Source organism: Syngnathoides biaculeatus, chromosome 12, assembly GCF_019802595.1.
Source record: "Syngnathoides biaculeatus isolate LvHL_M chromosome 12, ASM1980259v1, whole genome shotgun sequence".
In the NCBI taxonomy this organism is placed as follows: Eukaryota; Metazoa; Chordata; class Actinopteri; order Syngnathiformes; family Syngnathidae; genus Syngnathoides; species Syngnathoides biaculeatus.
The window spans coordinates 13753554-13773703 of record NC_084651.1 but is presented as its reverse complement, the minus strand read 5'-3'; the positions used below and the strand labels follow the sequence as shown (position 1 = coordinate 13773703).

The 20150-nt window shown below is 42.7% G+C and overlaps 1 protein-coding gene across 1 annotated transcript in view; it reads left to right on the top strand.

Moving 5' to 3' along the window:
• Positions 1-20150, top strand: part of dst (dystonin) — a 124148-nt gene that overhangs the window by 88583 nt on the left and 15415 nt on the right. Inside the window, exons 56-82 of the mRNA XM_061837214.1 lie at positions 3172-3333; positions 3469-3639; positions 3894-4060; positions 8274-8433; positions 8600-8926; positions 9073-9157; positions 9228-9460; positions 10190-10396; positions 10510-10629; positions 10708-10815; positions 10889-11107; positions 11193-11396; positions 11836-12061; positions 12143-12369; positions 12448-12570; positions 12668-12769; positions 13239-13340; positions 13456-13629; positions 13711-13866; positions 14053-14250; positions 14776-14904; positions 15328-15489; positions 17503-17658; positions 17806-18012; positions 18149-18268; positions 19536-19705; positions 19971-20130. Coding sequence (XP_061693198.1) covers positions 3172-3333; positions 3469-3639; positions 3894-4060; positions 8274-8433; positions 8600-8926; positions 9073-9157; positions 9228-9460; positions 10190-10396; positions 10510-10629; positions 10708-10815; positions 10889-11107; positions 11193-11396; positions 11836-12061; positions 12143-12369; positions 12448-12570; positions 12668-12769; positions 13239-13340; positions 13456-13629; positions 13711-13866; positions 14053-14250; positions 14776-14904; positions 15328-15489; positions 17503-17658; positions 17806-18012; positions 18149-18268; positions 19536-19705; positions 19971-20130 — 4575 coding nt within the window. The remainder of the gene's footprint in view (positions 1-3171; positions 3334-3468; positions 3640-3893; positions 4061-8273; positions 8434-8599; positions 8927-9072; positions 9158-9227; positions 9461-10189; positions 10397-10509; positions 10630-10707; positions 10816-10888; positions 11108-11192; positions 11397-11835; positions 12062-12142; positions 12370-12447; positions 12571-12667; positions 12770-13238; positions 13341-13455; positions 13630-13710; positions 13867-14052; positions 14251-14775; positions 14905-15327; positions 15490-17502; positions 17659-17805; positions 18013-18148; positions 18269-19535; positions 19706-19970; positions 20131-20150) is intronic.

Below are 20150 nucleotides of genomic sequence, written 5' to 3'. Positions count from 1 at the left end.
GGTGTTAAATTACCTGCGACCTGTGCCTCCCTCAGCATTCCAGAGTAATTAAGAGTATCTGTGGGGTTCAAAACAACCATCCGTTGGAAGTAAAGAAACTGAAAAAGGAGATTTTTTTTTTATCTTGTTTAGAACATTTTAAAGCTCTATCATTCTGGAAAAAAATAAAGAAATGAATGATTATGTCAGGATGTAGAAGATAACTCAGAAGTGAACTCATCAGGGCCATACAGACATAATGGGGAGTTAGGGGGGGAGTTTAGTCCTGCATCGACCAATCAGCATTTGCTGATCCGGCTCTGAGCACAAATGGAGTTGTGGCAGATGTTGTGTGAATAAAAAACGGGGGCGGGGTATGGAAGCCTCTGCCAGGAGGGTGTCTGTCACTGCGAGCCGAGCAGCGAGGGAGAAAGGGCAGGCTATTTTGTTTATCCTTTGAGCACCAGCGCACTCTGGAATAAGCCATACTTTTTCCACGAGCCTGTCGGGAGTCATGCGTGGATATTTTACTCTGGACAATTGGAAGTTTGAGGATGGATGCTGCATAGATTGCACGGGGAAAATGATGCACTTTGAACCAGAAGAAATGGGATTAACTTTTGGCACTGGAAAGGTGGAGAAGCCTCAGCAGAGAGAATGGATCCTTTAATGAAATCGCAGCACTAGAATCTAATTTATTCAAATTTGCTTTTTATATTTGTGCATTATAATTTATGCCATACTATTTTTCATATTGAATACATAACCAATATTTATTTATGTTGCATTTCAAAGCAAAAAAAATTAATTTGCATATTTCTTTTCTAAGAATGGACATTTACTGAAGCAAGATACACCAGTGGTAGTTCTTTTTTCTTTGTTTTCAATAGAGTGTATGTTTTGGCATGGGGAAACCGCTGAGCAGACCAGATTGCCTCAGACAAAACCCGTCCTGCATTGGGAAGGGGGAGGAGGAGGACCTGAATATTGATGACTGCTATGTGCCTCAGAGGTCCATTTATGACACAGTGCGGCTCAATGAGCAGATAGACTCAAGCTCTAAGGGTAGCCTCTCATCGCGCCACTTTGCGGGTACCTTACCCTACACCCACCGCACTCTTGATTTCAGCAACCTGTGTGGTAATGGAGTCCTCTCCACTTCCAGTTCATTTGAGCTCCGTACCCATAAACCTGCCTCGTTGGACGAGCGGGCTGTCTTTGACGGACTCAAACTCAACGGGAAAATCACCATGGCGACTGATACAGTGCTGCCGCATCATCAGAGTGGAGAGAAGCAACCTCATTATCGACGGTCGTGGCGGACTTTTGCCCCTACAAATCTTGCCGAGTACGCCAGCCGGAGTGGGATTTTGTGTTCCCGGAGTGCAGAGAGACCAGGATTGATCGACAAAAGACGAGGGCAGAGTGTGACAAGCTCTCTGACATCCGAAGAAGACTCGGGGCTGTATAGTCCAACTGTGGAGAGGGAACGCCACGCTCAACAATCCCACCGGAGGACAGGCCCAGGCACAAGGAGCCTCTCTTCCTCAGAGGCCATGCACCTGTCTGGTGACTTGAAAAGGCTTCGGTCCCTGAGTTCAGGACAAGAAGAATTCCCCTTCACTCCTACTCGGGATAACCATTCACTTTACCAAAGTGGTTGCCTGATTCAAGAGCCACAACAGGTGCAATCTGACACCGTCAACTTGAATGAAAGGGACACTCTGACCAATGGAGATGTCAAGTACTCCACAGGGAGGTCATCTACAGGGTCAGCCTTTAGGACTCTTAATGAAACCTCTGGGTGGTATTCCAAGACTTTAACAGACTATGAAGAATTATCCACTGCTGAGCTCTTAGAAGGGGTGTCATTGCAGGAAGATGGTGAGCTGGTCAGTGTGCTGGTGACGCAACCCGAAACTTATGGAAACTCTGTAACTCTACCCATTGATAGCCACCAGAAAAATAAACCTTGTACTGTGCAACATGTGGCGTCCCAATACAATATGGAAGCGCTGGAAGAGTTCCTGCAGTCAGTGGTGGACTGCCTGCCTGAAGATTTACAAGAATTCCAAGATGCAGGGGAGATTAAAGCATTACTGGATGCCATTTGTCCAGAGGTTGACTGTATGGCCTATTCCAACACACAGGTGCCTTAAAATAGCTTCTTCGTTCGTTCCAAATTTATCCTCATTAGTTGCTTAGCAGAGCATGTTACACTGGATAATTTGGATCATCAGAGGAGTTGCTGTTGGCTCGATGCCATACATATCTGATTACATGATGAGTGAATTAAGTTTTGCCTGGAAGTCTGTCTGTCTGTATGATTATATGCAGCTGCCTGCCACTATCAGCTTGGCTCCGCTAGTAGAATAAAACATTGAGAGTTGTTTATTTGAGCTAGACTCTGAACCTGGCGATTTCAGGAAATTGTGCGTTAGGCTCTGGAAGAGTTCAATGTCAAGGCATTTTTTTTTTTATTGTAATCAAGCTAATATATTTTTGTATCATTGGTTTTGAAGATTGAGTTAAGGGGAGGTATCGAAGGTCACGGGCAATCAATGTTAGTCTTAGGCCTTGCCACTTCAATGCAGGCATAATTCTGAAATATTACCTAATTCAAGTTGAGCCATGTTTCCAAAAAGAGATATAAAGCCTCATGGGGAGTGATGCATTGTACATTAGCACCAACATTTGTTTGACTTTGCCAATAAAGTTTTAAATAGCTTTTTTTTTCGTTAACAAATAATTAGTGTAATTTGATTTATAATCCCAGAAGAGAAATTATTAGGATTGTCTGAGGTTTCCCTAATATCATTGCATAATGGAAGAAATTACAAAATTCACAAATGTAGAGGTAGTTATTATCTTTGACAAATAATTCATTAACAGCATAGACACAGAATAGTGGGACCAAGATGTTCCACTGATATTCTTACAAAAATTTTCCACCTTTGCTGGCTTCTGTGTAAAAAGGCTCATTGCAGCTATTCCGTGGGATTTTCATTTTAAACGAGTTTATTAGTCTTTTACAGTATTTATCTCAAATGTCTGAATTTTATGGGATTAATTTTGAAATGTAATTGAAACATGTATCAATTAAGGTACTTAAGGGACAAATCATAAATAATTACATTTTTTTTCCTCCTGTCAGTGCACCTCCACGAATCTATTATTTGCTTTTGATTGTAGGCTTTCCAAAAGGAAGACATTGATCCATTGCAGACACAACTCCAAGACATCAACTGCCTCAGTCAGGGTCTGATTCAGAACGCCGCTCGAGGGACCAACACAAAGAAGCTAGAAGACGACTTGGAGAAGGTGAACACAAAATGGAACACGCTAAACAAAAAGGTATGTGATTAGTTGGAATGAGTAAAATACTATAAATGAGTGCTGATGATACATTTCTGTCTGGTGCTTATCTCGGGAAGACGTTTAAAATGGTTTCATAACAGGTGACATCTATTTTTACCTTGTCATCCACAGATTGCTGAGCGCTCAGCCCAGCTACATGAAGCTCTGTTGCGTTGTGGAAGGTTCCATGATGCTCTGGACTCCCTTCTCAGCTGGTTGACGGACACGGAGGAACTCATTGCCAATCAGAAGCCACCTTCTGCAGAGTTCAAAGTGGTCAAGGCACAGATACAAGAGCAGAAAGTAAGCATGCATTATGTGCACTCAGTAGCACTCGCAGAACATAAAACCCCATTCTCTTTCGAACATTATGGCCTTACAATTAATCTTTCAATGACATTCATTGTTAAACTTGATTGAGCTCTATAAAGTTTCTAAGGATGTAATGGTGACTTAATATGCGCCTGTGATTGATTGTTTTCCACCATGAAGAAATGCCTGCACTCAGAGCATTTTAATGATGCCCAATAAGTCTTCTCCTTTGTTCGCTGTGGCAGCTCTTACAGAGACTTTTGGACGATCGAAAGCCCACTGTGGAGCTGATAAAAAATGAGGGAGGAAAGGTTGCAGAACTGGCAGAGTCTGTGGATAAGGAAAAGGTTGCAAAAGAAATGCGATCTCTTGGGGAAAGGTGGGACACTTTGCTCAAGAAAGCTGAGAGCAGGTTTGTATTTGCACAGTTGCGTCAGTATACTGCAGAAATAGAGATGCCAAGTCGATCAATTGCTAACAATGTTAAAACCGCTGCTTAACCTTGATCAAAATGAACAAATATTGTCAGTATTCCCCTCTACTGATGCACTGATGCCGAAACTCATTAAATGTTCTGGCCGATGCTGTAATTTCATTATTCAAGGACTAGTAACGCTTTGATTTGACCAAAGTTCAACTTGAATACAATGTCTATTCAACACAAGTTATCCTTGTCATTATTTAAAGTTGAGCCAACACAATAAAATAGTAAATGGAATGTTAATTAGATGCTCCATTAATTGACTGCAATTAATTATATATGAGCAAAACTTGGCTCCCACCAAAGCTAACTACGGTAAGTAAGTAAGTAAGTTTCTTTCGGCTTGTCCCTTTTGGGGTCGCCACAGCATGTCATCTCAGATGAACACACATATATGTTTGGCACAATTTTTACACTGGATGCCCTCCCTGACGCAACCCTTCTCAGGGAGTGGAGGCCCCAGTTGGATGTGAACCCACAACCCCTGGTTAACCAAACCAGTGCTCTAACCACTGAGCTACGGGGCCTCTAGCCATAGATAACTACGTTAATGAATAGAAATCAAAAAGTAGAAGTTTATTCTTGGCTTGAGCAGTGCCAATTGTATAAAGATTTTGATTACCAAGCTCACAGTAGCTGTGACGAGCACAAATATGTGCAATATGTATTAATATTAATAATGGAAAATATTTGTAACAAGATTTGAATGCAGCCCTATGGGGGCACAAACCAGTGCAATCTGTAGGCCGGTCCCAAGCCCGGATAAATGCAGAGGGTTGCGTCAGGAAGGGCATCCGGCGTAAAAACTGTGCCAAACAAATATGAGCGTTCATCTAAAGAATCCCATACCGGATCGGTCGTGGCCCGGGTTAACAACGCCCGCCCCCGGCACTGCTAACCTGCAGGGCGTCGGTGGAAATTCAGCTACTGTGGGTCGAAGACAAAGAAGAGGAGGAAACCGGATCCAGCGTCAGAAGAAAAAGAGGAATGCACAGAGCCTACAACTGAGTGTAGGGACTTTGAATGTTGGGACTATGACAGGAAAAGCACAGGAGTTGGTTGACATGATGATTAGGAGAAAGGTTGATATTCTGTGCATCCAAGAGAGCAGGTGGAAAGGTAGTAAGGCTAGAAGTTTGGGAGCAGGGTTTAAATTATTCTACCACGGAGTAGATGGGAAGAGAAATGGAGTAGGGGTTATTTTAAAGGAAGAGCTGGCTAAGAATGTCTTGGAGGTGAAAAGAGTATCAGATCGAGTGATGAGACTAAAATTTGAAATTGAGGGTGTTATGTATAATGTGGTTAGCGGCTATGCACCACAGGTAGGATGTGACCTAGAGTTGAAAGAGAAATTCTGGAAGGAACTAGATGAAGTAGTTCTGAGCATCCCAGACAGCGAGAGAGTTGTGATTGGTGCAGATTGTAATGGACATATTGGTAAAGGAAACAGGGGCGATGAAGAAGTGATGGGTAAGTACGGCATCCAGGAAAGGAACTTTGAAGGGCAGATGGTGGTGGACTTTGCAAAAAGGATGGAGATGGCTGTAGTGAACACTTATTTCCAGAAGAGGGAGGAACATATAGTGACCTACAAGAGCGGAGGTAGAACCACGCAGGTAGATTATATTTTGTGCAGACGATGTAATCTGAAGGAGGTTACTGACTGTAAAGTAGTGGTAGGGGAGAGTGTAGCTCGACAGCATAGGATGGTAGTATGTAGGATGATTCTGGTGGTGGGTAGGAAGATTAAGAAGACAAAGGTAGAGCAGAGAACCATGTGGTGGAAGCTGAAAAAGGAAGAATGTTGTGCAGCCTTCCGGAAAGAGGTGAGACAGGCTCTTGATGGACAACCGAAGCTCCCGGAAGACTGGACGACGACAGCCAAGGTGATCAGAGAGACAGGCAGGAGAGTACTTGGTGTGTCATCTGGTAGGAAAGGGGAGAAGGAGACTTGGTGGTGGAACCCCAAAATACAGGGAGTCATACAAGGAAAGAGATTAGCGAAGAAGAAGTGGGATACTGAGAGGACTGAGGAGAGGCGAAAGGAGTACATCGAGATGCGACGTAGGGCAAAGGTAGAGGTGGCAAAGGCTAAACAAGAGGCATATGAAGACATGTACACCAGGTTGGACACGAAAGAAGGAGAAAAGGATCTCTACAGGTTGGCCAGACAGAGGGATAGAGATGGGAAGGATGTGCAGCAGGTCAGGGTGATTAAGGATAGAGATGGAAATGTGTTGACTGGTGCCGGTAGTGTACTAAATAGATGGAAAGAATACTTTGAGAAGTTGATGAATTAAGAAAATGAGAGAGAAGGAAGAGTTGAAGAGGCAAGAGTGAAGGACCAGGAAGTGGAAATGATTACTAAGGGGGAAGTCAGAAAGGCACTACAAAGGATGAAAACTGGAAAGGCAGTTGGTCCTGATGACATACCGGTAGAGGTATGGAAGCAATTTGGAGAGATGGCTGTGGAGTTTTTGACCAACTTATTCAACAGAATACTAGCGGGCGAAAAGATGCCTGAAGAATGGAGGAAAAGTGTTCGAGTTCCCATTTTTAAGAACAAAGGGGATGTTCAGAGCTGTGGGAACTATAGAGGAATAAAGTTGATGAGCCACACAATGAAGTTATGGGAAAGAGTAGTGGAGGCTAGACTCAGGACAGAAGTAAGTATCTGCGAGCAACAGTATGGTTTCATGCCTAGAAGTAGTACCACAGATGCATTATTTGCCTTGAGGATGCTCGTGGAAAAGTACAGAGAAGGTCAGAAGGAGCTACATTGCGTCTTTGTGGATCTAGAGAAAGCCTATGACAGAGTACCAAGAGAGGAACTGTGGTACTGCATGCGTAAGTCTGGTGTGGCAGAGAAGTATGTTAAAATAGTACAGGACATGTATGATGGCAGCAGAACAATGGTGAGGTGTGCCTTAGGTGTGACAGAGGAATTTAAGGTGGAGGTGGGACTGCATCAGGGATCAGCTCTTAGCCCCTTCCTGTTTGCAGTGGTAATGGATAGGCTGACAGATGAGGTTAGACTGGAATCCCCTTGGACCATGATGTTCGCAGATGATATTGTCATGTGCAGTGAAAGCAGGGAGCATGCAGAGGAACAATTGGAAAGATGGAGACATGCACTGGAAAGGAGAGGATTGAAGATTAGCCGAAGTAAAACAGAATATATGTGCGTGAATGAGAAAAGTGGAGGGGGAAGAGTGAGGCTACAGGGAGAAGAGATAGCGAGGGTCGACGACTTCAAATACTTGGGGTCAACAATACAGAGCAATGGAGAGTGTGGTCAGGAAGTGAAGAAACGGGTCCAAGCAGGTTGGAACAGCTGGCGAAAGGTGTCTGGTGTGTTATGTGACAGAAGAGTGTCTGCTAGGATGAAGGGCAAAGTTTACAAAACAGTGGTGAGGCCGGCCATGATGTACGGATTAGAGACAGTGGCACTGAAGAAACAACAGGAATCTGAACTGGAGGTGGCAGAAATGAAGATGTTGAGGTTCTCGCTCGGAGTGACCAGGTTGGATAGGATTAGAAATGAGCTCATTAGAGGGACAGCCAAAGCTGGATGTTTTGGAGACAAGATTCGAGAGAGCAGACTTCGATGGTTTGGACATGTTCAGAGGCGAGAGAGTGAGTATATTGGTAGAAGGATGCTGAGGATGGCGCTCCCAGGCAAAAGAGCGAGAGGAAGACCAAAGAGAAGGTTTATGGATGTGGTGAGGGAAGACATGAGGGCAGTTGGGGTTAGAGAGGAAGATGCAGGAGATAGGCTAAGATGGCAAAAGATGACACGCTGTGGCGACCCCTAACGGGACAAGCCGAAAGGAAAAGAAGAAGAAGAAGAAGAATTTGTAACAAGATTTGCATTTGTTCAATCAGGCCTCCACATCTTAAATGAGTGTCAATACACGGACTTTTGAAAAATTATAACGAGTATAGTTTAGAAAGATAATGATGTTCAGTTTACAGGCAAAGTGTCATTTCAGTGTTTTTTGCTCAATAATATGCTTTGTATCGAATAAAACTTCTCTATTCTATTCTAGTCAGCCCACTTAGCTAAATGAGGAGGAACACATACAGTATGTGGCTACACGTTATTTGGGTCCCAGTAGTGATATTCTCTCCTTGTATGGGTCAGGCATAAACAACTTCAGAGCATTTTAGTAGTCACTCAGCAGTTCCATGAGACCCTGGAGCCCCTGAGCGACTGGCTCGCAGTCACAGAGAAGCGCCTCTGCAACTCAGAACCAGTCGGCACAGAGACGTCAAAACTAAAAGACCAGATCTCCCATCACAAGGTAGGATAGCACATCTTTGTCATCCATCCATCCATCCATCCATATGTTTTTCATCCATCCTTTTGCGTTTTTTACTTTTCATTTGTTCCATTGCCATTCAATTTCAGTTGGTTTTCTGTTTTTCTTTTCTGTTGGTGTTACATTGTTCCCGATCCACTACGTTCAGGCCATAGAAGAAGAAATCATGAATCACAGTAAAGACCTGTTTCACACCATCAGTTTGGGTCAGATGCTCAAAGCTGTGAGCTCAGTTGACGACAAGCACTTTGTTCAGTCCAAGCTGGATGCCACGCAGGCCGCTTACATCGAGCTGCAGGAACGCTGCAGGAGGAAAGCTGAGCTGCTGCAGCAAGCCCTAGCCAATGCCCAGCTCTTTGGAGAGGATGAGGTGGCACTTATGAACTGGCTCAGTGAGGCACACCCACGGTTGAGTGAAGTGTCCATGGAGAACTACACAGTAGAGACCCTTGAAAAACAGATGGCAGAACAACTGGTACATGCTCCTTCCCAGGGCCAGCATCCTTTTGTCTTTACTTTGAATTCAATCATTTGTCAGTTGGCTTTGTGTATTTCTTTCATCGTTTTTTTCGACAACGACATGTTTCTTATCACTCTCTAAGGTTCTAAATTTCTTTTTAGGCTCTACAAAGTGATATTGAATTGAGGAAGAAGAATGTTGACCAAGCCCTCTTCAACGGGATGGAACTATTGAAGCAAACAACAGGTATGTTCACCCTCATTACATATCTGTTGTCCATAAACAGTTTGATTTATTCAAAGTTCTCCAAATGCAGGTGACGAGGTTGTTGTGATCCAAAGCAAATTGGACGGAATCAAAACAAAATATGCTGAGATCGTGTCGATGAGTAACAATGTTTTGAAGACATTGGAGCGTGTTTTGAGTCTCTCCACAAAACTGCACCATACACATGATGATCTGAAATCCTGGCTGGTGAAGGCAGAGGCTCAGGTCAGTTCTTATGTGGCTCAGGAGCCAATCGGAAACCAGCTCACTGAAGCCCAAAAGGTAAGATGGTTTACTGTAATCATCAATGTGAATTCATTCACCAGAAACTCATTGACTATGTGCATTTCTTATTTTGTAAATATCCAAAAGCTCGATGGGACCCATAGCTAGGGGAAGCATTCATTTAAAGTGAGAGCTCTATTGAGGTTTATTTGTACATTTAACACTTATCCAGTTATTTGCATCAAATAAAGACAAAAGCTTATATTAATAAAAGTATTCCCTAATGTGTATGTGTGTACTGTGTACTCTGGCTCTGTTGTAAATTGTGTACTGTGTACATGGAGCTGAGGGATGAGCAGGCCAAAACTGAAAGTCCACTGAATGTATTTATTTTTTTAAAGATCATAGTAAATGGAGCTTAAAACAGAACATTCCAGTTCTGTGTTATAAATTTGCCTACAATTCTTCAGATTTACAGTTCATTGCCATATTCCCCATGGAGATTCCCAACACTGAAGATTGTTGAATTATTAAAAACCAATTAATACATGACAGTTCAATGTAGTAATCTCCAAATACCATGGTACTACACCCTTCAATGATATGTAATACAGTACTGTTGAAGTCAAAACAGTGTAATTGGATGCATGTTAGCAATGTAGGTATAGTAAGTGCATATATATTGAGGCAGACAATATTGCTTCACTGTCTGTAAATTAATTATTTACTGTTCAATACATTTTGTGGCACACAGACTCATTATGACACATGAACCTTTATTTCCAGACTTTGCTAAAGGAGACGAAAGACCAAAAAGGAGTGGTGGACAAGTTGAATGAGTTGAGTACCTTCCTTCTGGATCTCATCCCCTGGCATACCCGAGAAGGTCTTGACAAGTTGGTAACGGAGGTCAATGAGCGGTACAAAGCTGTCTGTGACAGCATCACTCAGCAGGTCGACCAGATCAACGCTGACATTTGCAAGTCACAGCAGGTGACCCAGAATGAATGGAGGAATTGCCCCACTCCACCATCCATTTTTTTCCTGTTTTGTCCTACTCGTAACTGTCATCCATTTTCCTAAAGTATTTTGTTTTTGTTTATTAGTTTGAAGAAGCAGCGGATTCTGAGCTAGCATGGCTTACTGATGCTGAGAATAAACTACTGTCCATGGAGGAGATCAAACTGGGACAGGACCAAACTGCAGCCCAGCTACAAGCACATAAGGTCAGCCACTCACAATCTGTGCGTGAGAGGGCAACTTTTGTCAACATTTGACAAAACTCACTTAAGTCCATTTTCCAGGTCTTCTCTGTGGACATTATGAGGCACAAAGACTATGTGGATGCAATAGTGAAAACGGGAAAAGCCATCATGGGTAGCAAAAAGCCAGAGGAAAAGGAACTGTTAGAGGTGAAACATAAAAGTAAATATTTTTTAGACTACTGTACACACCATACAATATATCTTCATGTATTCATTTCAGACCAAGACCCAGACTCTGGTGAAAAAATATGCTGCGGTGAGCCATCTGAACTCAGAGCGCTGTCTGCAGCTGGAACGAGCCCAGTCTCTCGCAAGCCAATTTTGGGAAACCTATGAAGAGTTGTCACCATGGCTTCAGGAAACCCTGAAGACCTTCGACCAGCTGCCCCCGCCCGCCATTGAGTATGACACGCTCAGGCAGCAACAAGAGGAACTCAGGGTAGGAAAACACAAGAGGTGCAATCAGCATCTCCATTCAAAAGCTTTTAAAGTTGGTTAAAAAAAAATGTGTATGTCTCCTAAAGCAAATGCGAGAGCTGATTGCCGAGCACAAACCGCACATCGACAAAATGAATAAGATTGGACCTCAGTTACTGGAATTGAGCCCAGAGGAAGGCTTGCCCATCAGAGAGAAATACACAACATCTGAGCAGCTTTACACCAAACTGAAGGCTGACGTCAAGCAGAGAGCTGCTGAGCTAGATGAGGCCATCTCCAAATCCACTCAGGTCAATTGATACATTTTGTTATTCTGCTCATTTACTTGAATTGCATTGATCCATTAACTGTCTCATAAGAATTTAATAAAATTCTGAGTGGGTAAAAATGCATAGGTTTTTGTTTTCTTCATATTATTGATTGAATTTATTAGGAAAAACCTAACATATGAAAAAAAGATGATGAAGATTATGAAGAATAGTTTTCAGAGCATCATGTCTGTTGTAGTGTCACTTCTTTTTCTGAAACAATGTGCAAATGCAGCAAATGTTCATTGTAATTAACATATTTCGTATTAGCGAACAGTTATTACAATACTGTATATGATTAACTCTATGTATTATTTCATTAATTAGTCTGCAGCTAAACATTTAGGTAATATGCAGTACAATGACTGGTATTGTAGTTGCAGTCGTGATTGAAAGTTCCTCTTCTTTTGTTCCACACCAGTTTCATGATAAAATCGACCCCATGCTGGAGTCCCTGGAGCGGATCGCTGAGCGTCTGCGTCAACCTCCCTCCATTTCAGTGGAGGTGGACAAAATCAAGGAGCAGATAACCGAGAACAAATGTGTCAGCATGGACCTGGAGAAACTGCAGCCTTCCTATGAGACCTTGAAGCAGCGAGGTGAAGAGATGATTGCACGGTCAGAAGACACAGAATTATCTGCCAAAGGTATCAGCAGTAGCCATGGATATAATTTTCACCTCTTCAAAAAGTTCAGCAAAATGATGAATTAAGTTTATTTCCCACAAGCTGTACAAGAAAAACTGGACCATATGGTGTTCCTGTGGACCGATATCCAAGTCTTGTTGGAGGAGCGGGAGGCCAAGCTGCTGGATGTGATGGACCTTGCCGAAAGGTTCTGGTGTGACCACTGCGCACTGATGGCCACCATCAAAGACAGCCAGGACCTACTGAGGGAGTTGGAGGAGCCTGGCGTGGATCCTTCAGTTGTCAAACAGCAGCAAGAGTTTGTGGAGGTCTGCACAAGCAGACCTGCTGGATAAATGAGACAGAGAGGGTGTTGGGGGGTTCACTTTTTCTTTTTATCTTCACAGGGTTTTAAAGAGGAGATTGATGGGCTACAAGAAGAACTGGATTCGGTTCGAAGCCAGGGCTCTGAGCTCATGACAGCCTGTGGAGAGCCGGACAAACCTGTGATAAGGAAAAGCATTGATGAGGTTTTATTCTTTTTCTCCAAATAATTCATTTGTTCATTCTGTCATTGAGATTCCGCTTGAAGAATGATCCATACAACTTGTGATTTTATTCCACCAGGTGAACTCGGCATGGGAAAATCTCGATAAGACTTGGAAAGAGCGAGTTGAGAGGCTAGAGGAGGCAATGCAGGGTGCAGTGCAATTCCAAGATGGTCTGCAGGTACATTGATTGCTGCTTATTCACCTGGGACCCATAAGATGAAAATGATTATGTTTGTATCCTATCTAAGCATATTTGTATGCGATTAGGACTGTATCCTGTTTGTGTCAATTTGGGACAAAAATAATGTTCTTTGAAGAAAACCTGGCAAAATTTCCAGTCGGATTTCTTGTGGTTATCTATCACCATGTGATTCTAATTGGAAAAAATTCAAGGTTGTCTTAAACGTTAAACTTTTTCAATTTTGCACTGATAGTGTTTTCTTTTGTGTAGTGATAAGAATAGTTTGAAACATATAACGAAACAAATAACGAAACTTGTTTTTTTCCATTCCTGTTGTGTAATTATATCAATTTCTATGTGGATTTACTTCAAAAAAGTCTGGCGTACAGGGAGCATTGTAAGCAAAATGGGACATGAGCACAATTGCTTGGTCTTTTAAAAACATGTTACTTTGCCTTGCACACAGGGCATGTTTGACTGGGTAGATATCCTGGAGAGCAAACTGGACTCCATGTCACCTGTGGGCACAGACCTAGAAACTGTCAAGCAGCAGATTGTTGAGCTCAAGGTACAGTCCCAGATGAAGAAACTCAAACAACTGGATGTGCACTTGGACCTAATGAATTCTACTTCTCTATGTACTTTATATTGTCAATATGACCTAACCCTAACATGTGTGCTAGGAGTTCAAAGTCGAAGCGTACCAGCTGCAGATCGAGATGGAGCGCCTGAACCACCAGGCAGACCTCCTCCTGAAGAAGGTGACGGAGGAGTCAGACCGTGGCGCCATCCAGGAGCCGATGTACGAGCTCAAGATGCTCTGGGAAAACCTGGATGAGAAGATAATCAGCCGCCAGGTGCCAAAAAAAAATGAAAAGATGGTTGTTATCTAGTGGTGGTTTCACTCACTGTACCATCGAAAATTCTCCTTACTCCAGCACAAACTTGAGGGAGGCCTTCTGGCACTGGGACAGTTCCAACATGCACTGGATGAGCTGCTGGCCTGGATGAGCCACACAGAGGAACTGCTCAATGAGCAGAGAAAGGCTGGAGGAGACCCCAAAGCCATTGAAATTGAGCTTGCAAAGCATCATGTAAATGTTCTCACTTTTTCTCTCCTTATTGAGAATACGTTTAATAGAAAAAGAGACAAGCAGGAGGGATTCAGTATCTCTGCTGCCTACATTTTCAACTTCATCTATGAAATTATATGAGGGACATATCTGTCTTTACTACCGTGACTGTTGGTATTGATTTCCTCTCTATTTTTTTCTCCACAGGTTCTCCAAATTGATGTATTAGCTCACAAGTCAACAGTTGAGACGGTGAACAAAGCAGGGAATGATCTAGTCCAATCCAGTGCTGGAGAGGAAGCTTCTTGCTTGAGGAGAAAACTGGAGAACCTCGATCAGCGCTGGAAAGCCATCCTGGAGAGGACGAAGCAGAGGAAGCAGGAGTTGGAAAGTGCTCTGCTTCAGGTAGACACGATGAGATATGTTTATTTTACATTTCTTTTGATTGTCTGTTGGGACAAGTTCAATCCTTGTTTATTTGGATTCAGATAAAATCAGATGAGAAATGATTTGTCATGTGAAATGAAAGAAAGCCACAGAAGGAGAAATACAAATATTCAAGTGCCTTAAACAATAAGCTATACCCTCTACACCAGACCCTTTACATTCATGCAGAGAACGCTGAACAGACCTAACCCTAGCCTACCTAACCCTAACCTAGTTAACCAAAAAATATTTCTATTACGTAGCAGCAAAATGTTTAGAATTTCACATTTGTTTGCATAATGTCATTTCTGTGAATCGTTTGCTCACTCAGAATCTTTATTCTGTCAAAATGTTTGCTGTGCGCAACAGAATCTTTGTCAAACAGTTTGGGTAGCAAAATGAATGAATGAATCCAAGAAATGAGAACCTCTCCCCTCTTGAGTTTCCGAACAATGAGTGTATGTGTGACATCTTTTGTCTGACTCAGCTTGTATTGTGTTGTAGGCCCAGGGTTTCCATGGTGAGGTGGAAGATATGCTCCAATGGCTGAAAGACACAGAACGTCAGCTGTTGGCATCAAAGGCTGTGGGAGGCTTACCAGACACAGCCCGCGAGCAGCTTAACGCCCATCTGGTACGTGTTTAACAATGCGAGAGTGCTCATGCAGATGGCTGGTCCGCGAGGAGACGGACGGGCCTGCCTCCTCTGTGTTTAGCTGGAGTGGGAAAATGAAATGACACTGTTGGCATCCCCCTGCAGAAGGATGACCAAAAGACTTCACAATGTGTTATAATGTTTCAGCATTATCTAACTTCCATGTCTTCAGGAATGTTTTCTTTCCCCTTTTCCTCCATTTATGGTACTTTCACTGCTCAGTTTCTTTTAAGGAGGACCACTCGGAATATTTTTGGAAGCAACTTTTCTGGAGATTACTTACTCAAGTACAAACATGATACTGTTTAAATGTTTGTGGGAACATGGTGACTCTTTCGGCCTTTTTTTGCCCTACACTGGAATATGTTATCCCTAAATGTCTTGAATCATATCACCACACAGGAGTTGTGTTCTGCCTTGGAGGTGAAGGAGGAGCTGTACCGAGAGCTGATGACCAAAGGTCAACAGCTGCTCGCTATGACGCCCGAGGGCAACACAGAGCAGGACCTCAGCAACCTGAAGGACAAATGGGAAGCCACGCAGGCCAAAGTTGCTGAAAGGAAGGTATGGATCCCTCACTGTGCTGTTGTTGTCACTTAAAGCCCAAGTGACATGCCTATGAACATTCTAAAATAGATATTGTAATGAAAAATACATATAACAATACTCACTTCAATGTCTATATGAAAAAAAAAATGAGCAGAGCGTGTCATCCATGTGCAAAGTCTCACTTGACATCCAAGTGGTAGCCATATTGCCTGCAACGTCATCTGCAGACGTGACACGGGGACATTTGCCATTGAAAACACGTAGTGGCACCTGCTGTGGGAGAAAAACAATGGAAATTTTGGGGATTTTTCCAATGCCCCTTCTGACATGGAAGCTCTTTTCGAAGAAGAGAACATCTCACACTCGAGTGAAGTGAATATTAATATTATTAGCAATATTACCCTATCGTTTCAAGCCATAATTAGATGGTATGGGGATCACTTCTAACTAACAACAGACTCCCCGACAGCATGTATGACAGACAGTATGTAGCGTACTCACCCGCGAGCATCGATAGCCCGGCTCATCGCCCCGATGGGCCACCCCAGCTTGGCGCCATGATGAGCTACCTTGGCCAAAGCCATGATCGGCGGACGTGGCGCCAAAGCCGTGATCAGTGGACACAGCGTGCCGAAGCCGTGATCTGCGAATGCGGCGCGCTGAAGCTGTGATCGGCGGGTGCGGCGGCGACGCGCTCTTCGACACATTTAGCACCCCTGACTTACCTATGCGGATCTTTTGTTACGTTCTGAGAGGATTACGCCCCCCCACCCAACTATTACTTTTTTAAAAGCTCTATACAAAACTACCTGTCATTTCGAACCCACGAAGCTCTCATCCTTTGCATCTGTGCTAACCATTTTTCACGACGAACCGGGTCTTTTGGAAACATGAAGAGTAAATCCATCCTCCCAAGTGTTCAAACAATATCCAGCAATACAACGAGTCGGCATTTTGGCTAACACGAAGGAACAAAGAGATACTTTCCCTCAGGTAAAACCGGTATAAACTGACGAGGCCCCCTGACCTGGCTCCTGCTGATGTCACTTTCTGCTTCTTCTCCAAAACAAATCCCTCGAGAGGATTTTCATGGCGGGAGTTACAAAAAGCCATAAACATCAAAATCATGTTTAGTGGTGAAAAAACGGATGGGTCCATTCCAGCTGCCTTTTTTTTTAAAATTAAAAACATACTAAAAATTATCCTTTTCATGTCAGTTAAAGAGAAGTTTCACATCACTTGTAATGTGCTAAAAGTAAAATTGATATACCATACGGCATCTAACGTGGCTATGACATGCAGAAAAAAGAAGGCATACAAATTGTATTGTGTAGAGATACAGTATTATTAAAAAATGGCGTACAATCAGCTAATGAAAACTCAGATAACACGGGTCAAAACGTAATAAAAATGGATGGATGAATATTGAAACATACACCTACTTCTTCTTACACCATACACCATAATAATAAAATTGCATATATTACCAAAAGGAGTTGTTAGTTTTTTTACCTAACCCAATAAATTAACACCGTCCTTTCAGCAAGCCAAAATGACTCTCTCGCAACAAATAAGGCCTGGCCTCACACTGAGCAGTCGGCTTTCTCTTTACTTTGGTCCTGTTCCCGGAATCGCAGTGCCTTCTCCAGCCAAACAAAAGTGCTCCCATAATAGAAGAAAGACCCGACAACTCTCTAGTCCACTTTAGTACTCCCAATGACATATGAGGGAGACGTAGCATGAAGCATCAGCTAACATCATTAGCATGGCCGTGTGACATGAGCATGTGGCCCAACGGATGTTTCGCCCTCATTCAATTAAAAATCCATTAGCGGATATCTGCTTCACTATCAGCTTCTACAGTGATCTGAACTTTCTTATTCGGTTAGGGCTCACGTTTCCCTTGCGGGACTTTATGTTAAAGCAACAGAGAGTTTTGTGACACATCTTCGGAACTTCTTACTGCAGCTGTGTTTAATGAAGATGTCATTTGAAAGGATGGAGTATGAGTATGTTTCATGTCAACAGGTGAAACTGGAGGAGGCCTTGACGGTGGCCACAGATTTCCACAACTCTCTGCAGGAATTCATCAACTGGCTGACACAAGCAGAGCAGACGCTGAATATGGTGTCGCCTGCTTCTCTGATTCTGGAAACAATCCTGTTTCAGATTGATGAGCATAAGGTAATGCTTACACAGCTCCGACACTTTTGTTCATTTGTGCCGTAGAGACATATTATGACTGCTACTCATTTTTTGCATCACAATTTTGTTATTGAACTAAAAACCATGAAGATCACACATTAATGTTTGCCCCTGTCTCCTGTCCAGATGTTTGCGACTGAGGTCAACTCTCACAGGGATGACATCATCGAGCTTGACAAGACGGGCACTCATCTGAAGTACTTTAGCCAGAAGCAGGATGTGGTTCTGATCAAGAATTTGCTCCTGAGCGTACAAGGTCGCTGGGAGAAGCTGGTCCAGCGATCTGTGGAACGTGGCCGTGTCTTGGATGATGCGAGGAAGAGAGCCAAACAGGTACCTTATAGGGGAGTTCAGTTACTCACGTATCTGAATTACTTATCTATATAATTTTAATGTCCTAAACAAAATGCTCACAGAATTTTGAGACATTCAACTTTGGTTGAACTGCTTTCTTTGTGTTGGTCCTCAGTTCCATGAAAACTGGAGTAAACTGATGGATTGGTTGGATGAATCTGAGAAGACGCTGGACTCGGAGGTGGAAATTGCCAATGAGCCTGACAAAATTAAGAAACAGCTCTCTCAACACAAGGTGAGCAGTGACAGCAAGTATCAGGATTTGAATGAGTGCTTCAAGCTTTTGAGAATGCATCTCCATAATACTTCAATTTGACCATAGGAAAACATGTGGGAACCTCACTGAATGAACTGTCATGTCGACAAGACACTATATTTAGACAATTTAACAGACCGCATTTATGTGATTTCAGTCAGCGAGAAAGAGGTGTGGGAATGTTTGCAGTAAAACCTATTCAGATGAATTACAGTATAGTGCATACATTAGTCACGCTTGTGATTGTGTCGGAGTCTACATAATCCCTGCTCTGCAGTGGTGCACGGGCAGATTGTGTTAATCCTGTCATAATACTGGGATAGAGCAAATGTATTTGGGGTGGCGGTGCTTTGGGATACTTTTAATCTCTTTGGGGCCGTGGCGCTTGAGTTTTGACCCACTTTTGGTTTCCCATACTGAATGCCACGTTCCTAATCAGAATACATACATAGATTAAGTTACTATCTGAGATGCACTCAGTAGGGAGATTAAGAAGGCACATAAAAATTGTGCCAAACAAATCAAGTGAGTGACTTTACGTAGGAACCTTTTATGGGACAACCCCAATACAATCATCTGCGTAATTTTCTTTAAAAAAAAAAAAAAAAATAGAATGAGCACTTAATAACACCTTTAAAATCCCTCACAGCAAATACATTAGGAAGAAAAAAAAAAGCACATTTCGGTTACATTACCTATTCTCCTGGACACACTGCTCTTCTCGTAAGCAATGTTCCATTTGCACTATATAAATCCATTTTTATAGGGCAAGTGATGGTCTTTGAAGCGTTTGGCAATTTTCCCAAGTCTACTTGGAGGAACCCTCGAAATTTCAGTCCGTAAAAATTTATTGGTGGATATTTTTAACTGAAACGTGACAGCCAATTGAAGAAGGGTTCCCAGTGTTGTAGATGGAATGAAAGGGATTAGGAGAAAAATCAAGTTATACTGTTTTACATTTTTTTGACAGATTCTTTATCGGTGATATCACACAAAAACATTCCTTAAGGAGTTTTTTTTTCTGACAGACACACAAAAAATGCGATTTTTTTTTCCACAGCCCGCCATTGGATTTGAAAAATTCTTTGTACGTTGAACTCAGTGGTGATTCCTACCAGAATCAGCAATTTGTTGGGCAATCTGTTCATCTTACTAGAGATAGTAACAGTTAGTTACCAGCCAAGGTATCTTTACAATAAATTCCTGCATTATATGTACTGTAGCATTGTGGATCTCTTCCAAATAGGAGTTCCAGAAGGCTTTGGGCAGTAAGCACTCAGTGTATGATACCACTGCGCGAACTGGACGAGCCCTCAAGGACAAGACTTCACTTCAGGATGATAATCAGAAACTGGACGACATGCTGAGCGAGCTGAGGGACAAATGGGACACAGTTTGTGGAAAGTCCATAGAGAGGTAAAGTCACACAGAGCTCAGGTTTCATTTAGAACTGATTTAGAAATCTGAAAATGGGACAAATAATTGTATCTCCTTTTCTTTGACAAATTCTTGAATTGTGTGTGCTTCCACTTGTGTTTTTAATGTATGAGACAAAGAAGATGCCTGCAAGTATAAATTGTAGTTGATTGCCCGTATTCACTTCTAGCTTTTTCACTTTAGGATCAGATTGCTTGCATAGCCAGTTCCATTGTTGATGAAAATAATGTGCACCTTCTTGCAGGCAAAACAAGCTGGAGGAGGCTCTGCTGTTCTCTGGACAGTTCAAAGATGCTTTGCAGGCTCTCATTGACTGGCTGTACCGAGTGGAGCCTCAGATGGCCGAAGACCAGCCAGTTCATGGAGACATTGACCTGATTTTGAACCTGATAGACAACCACAAGGTGCAAACGTTTCTCCCATC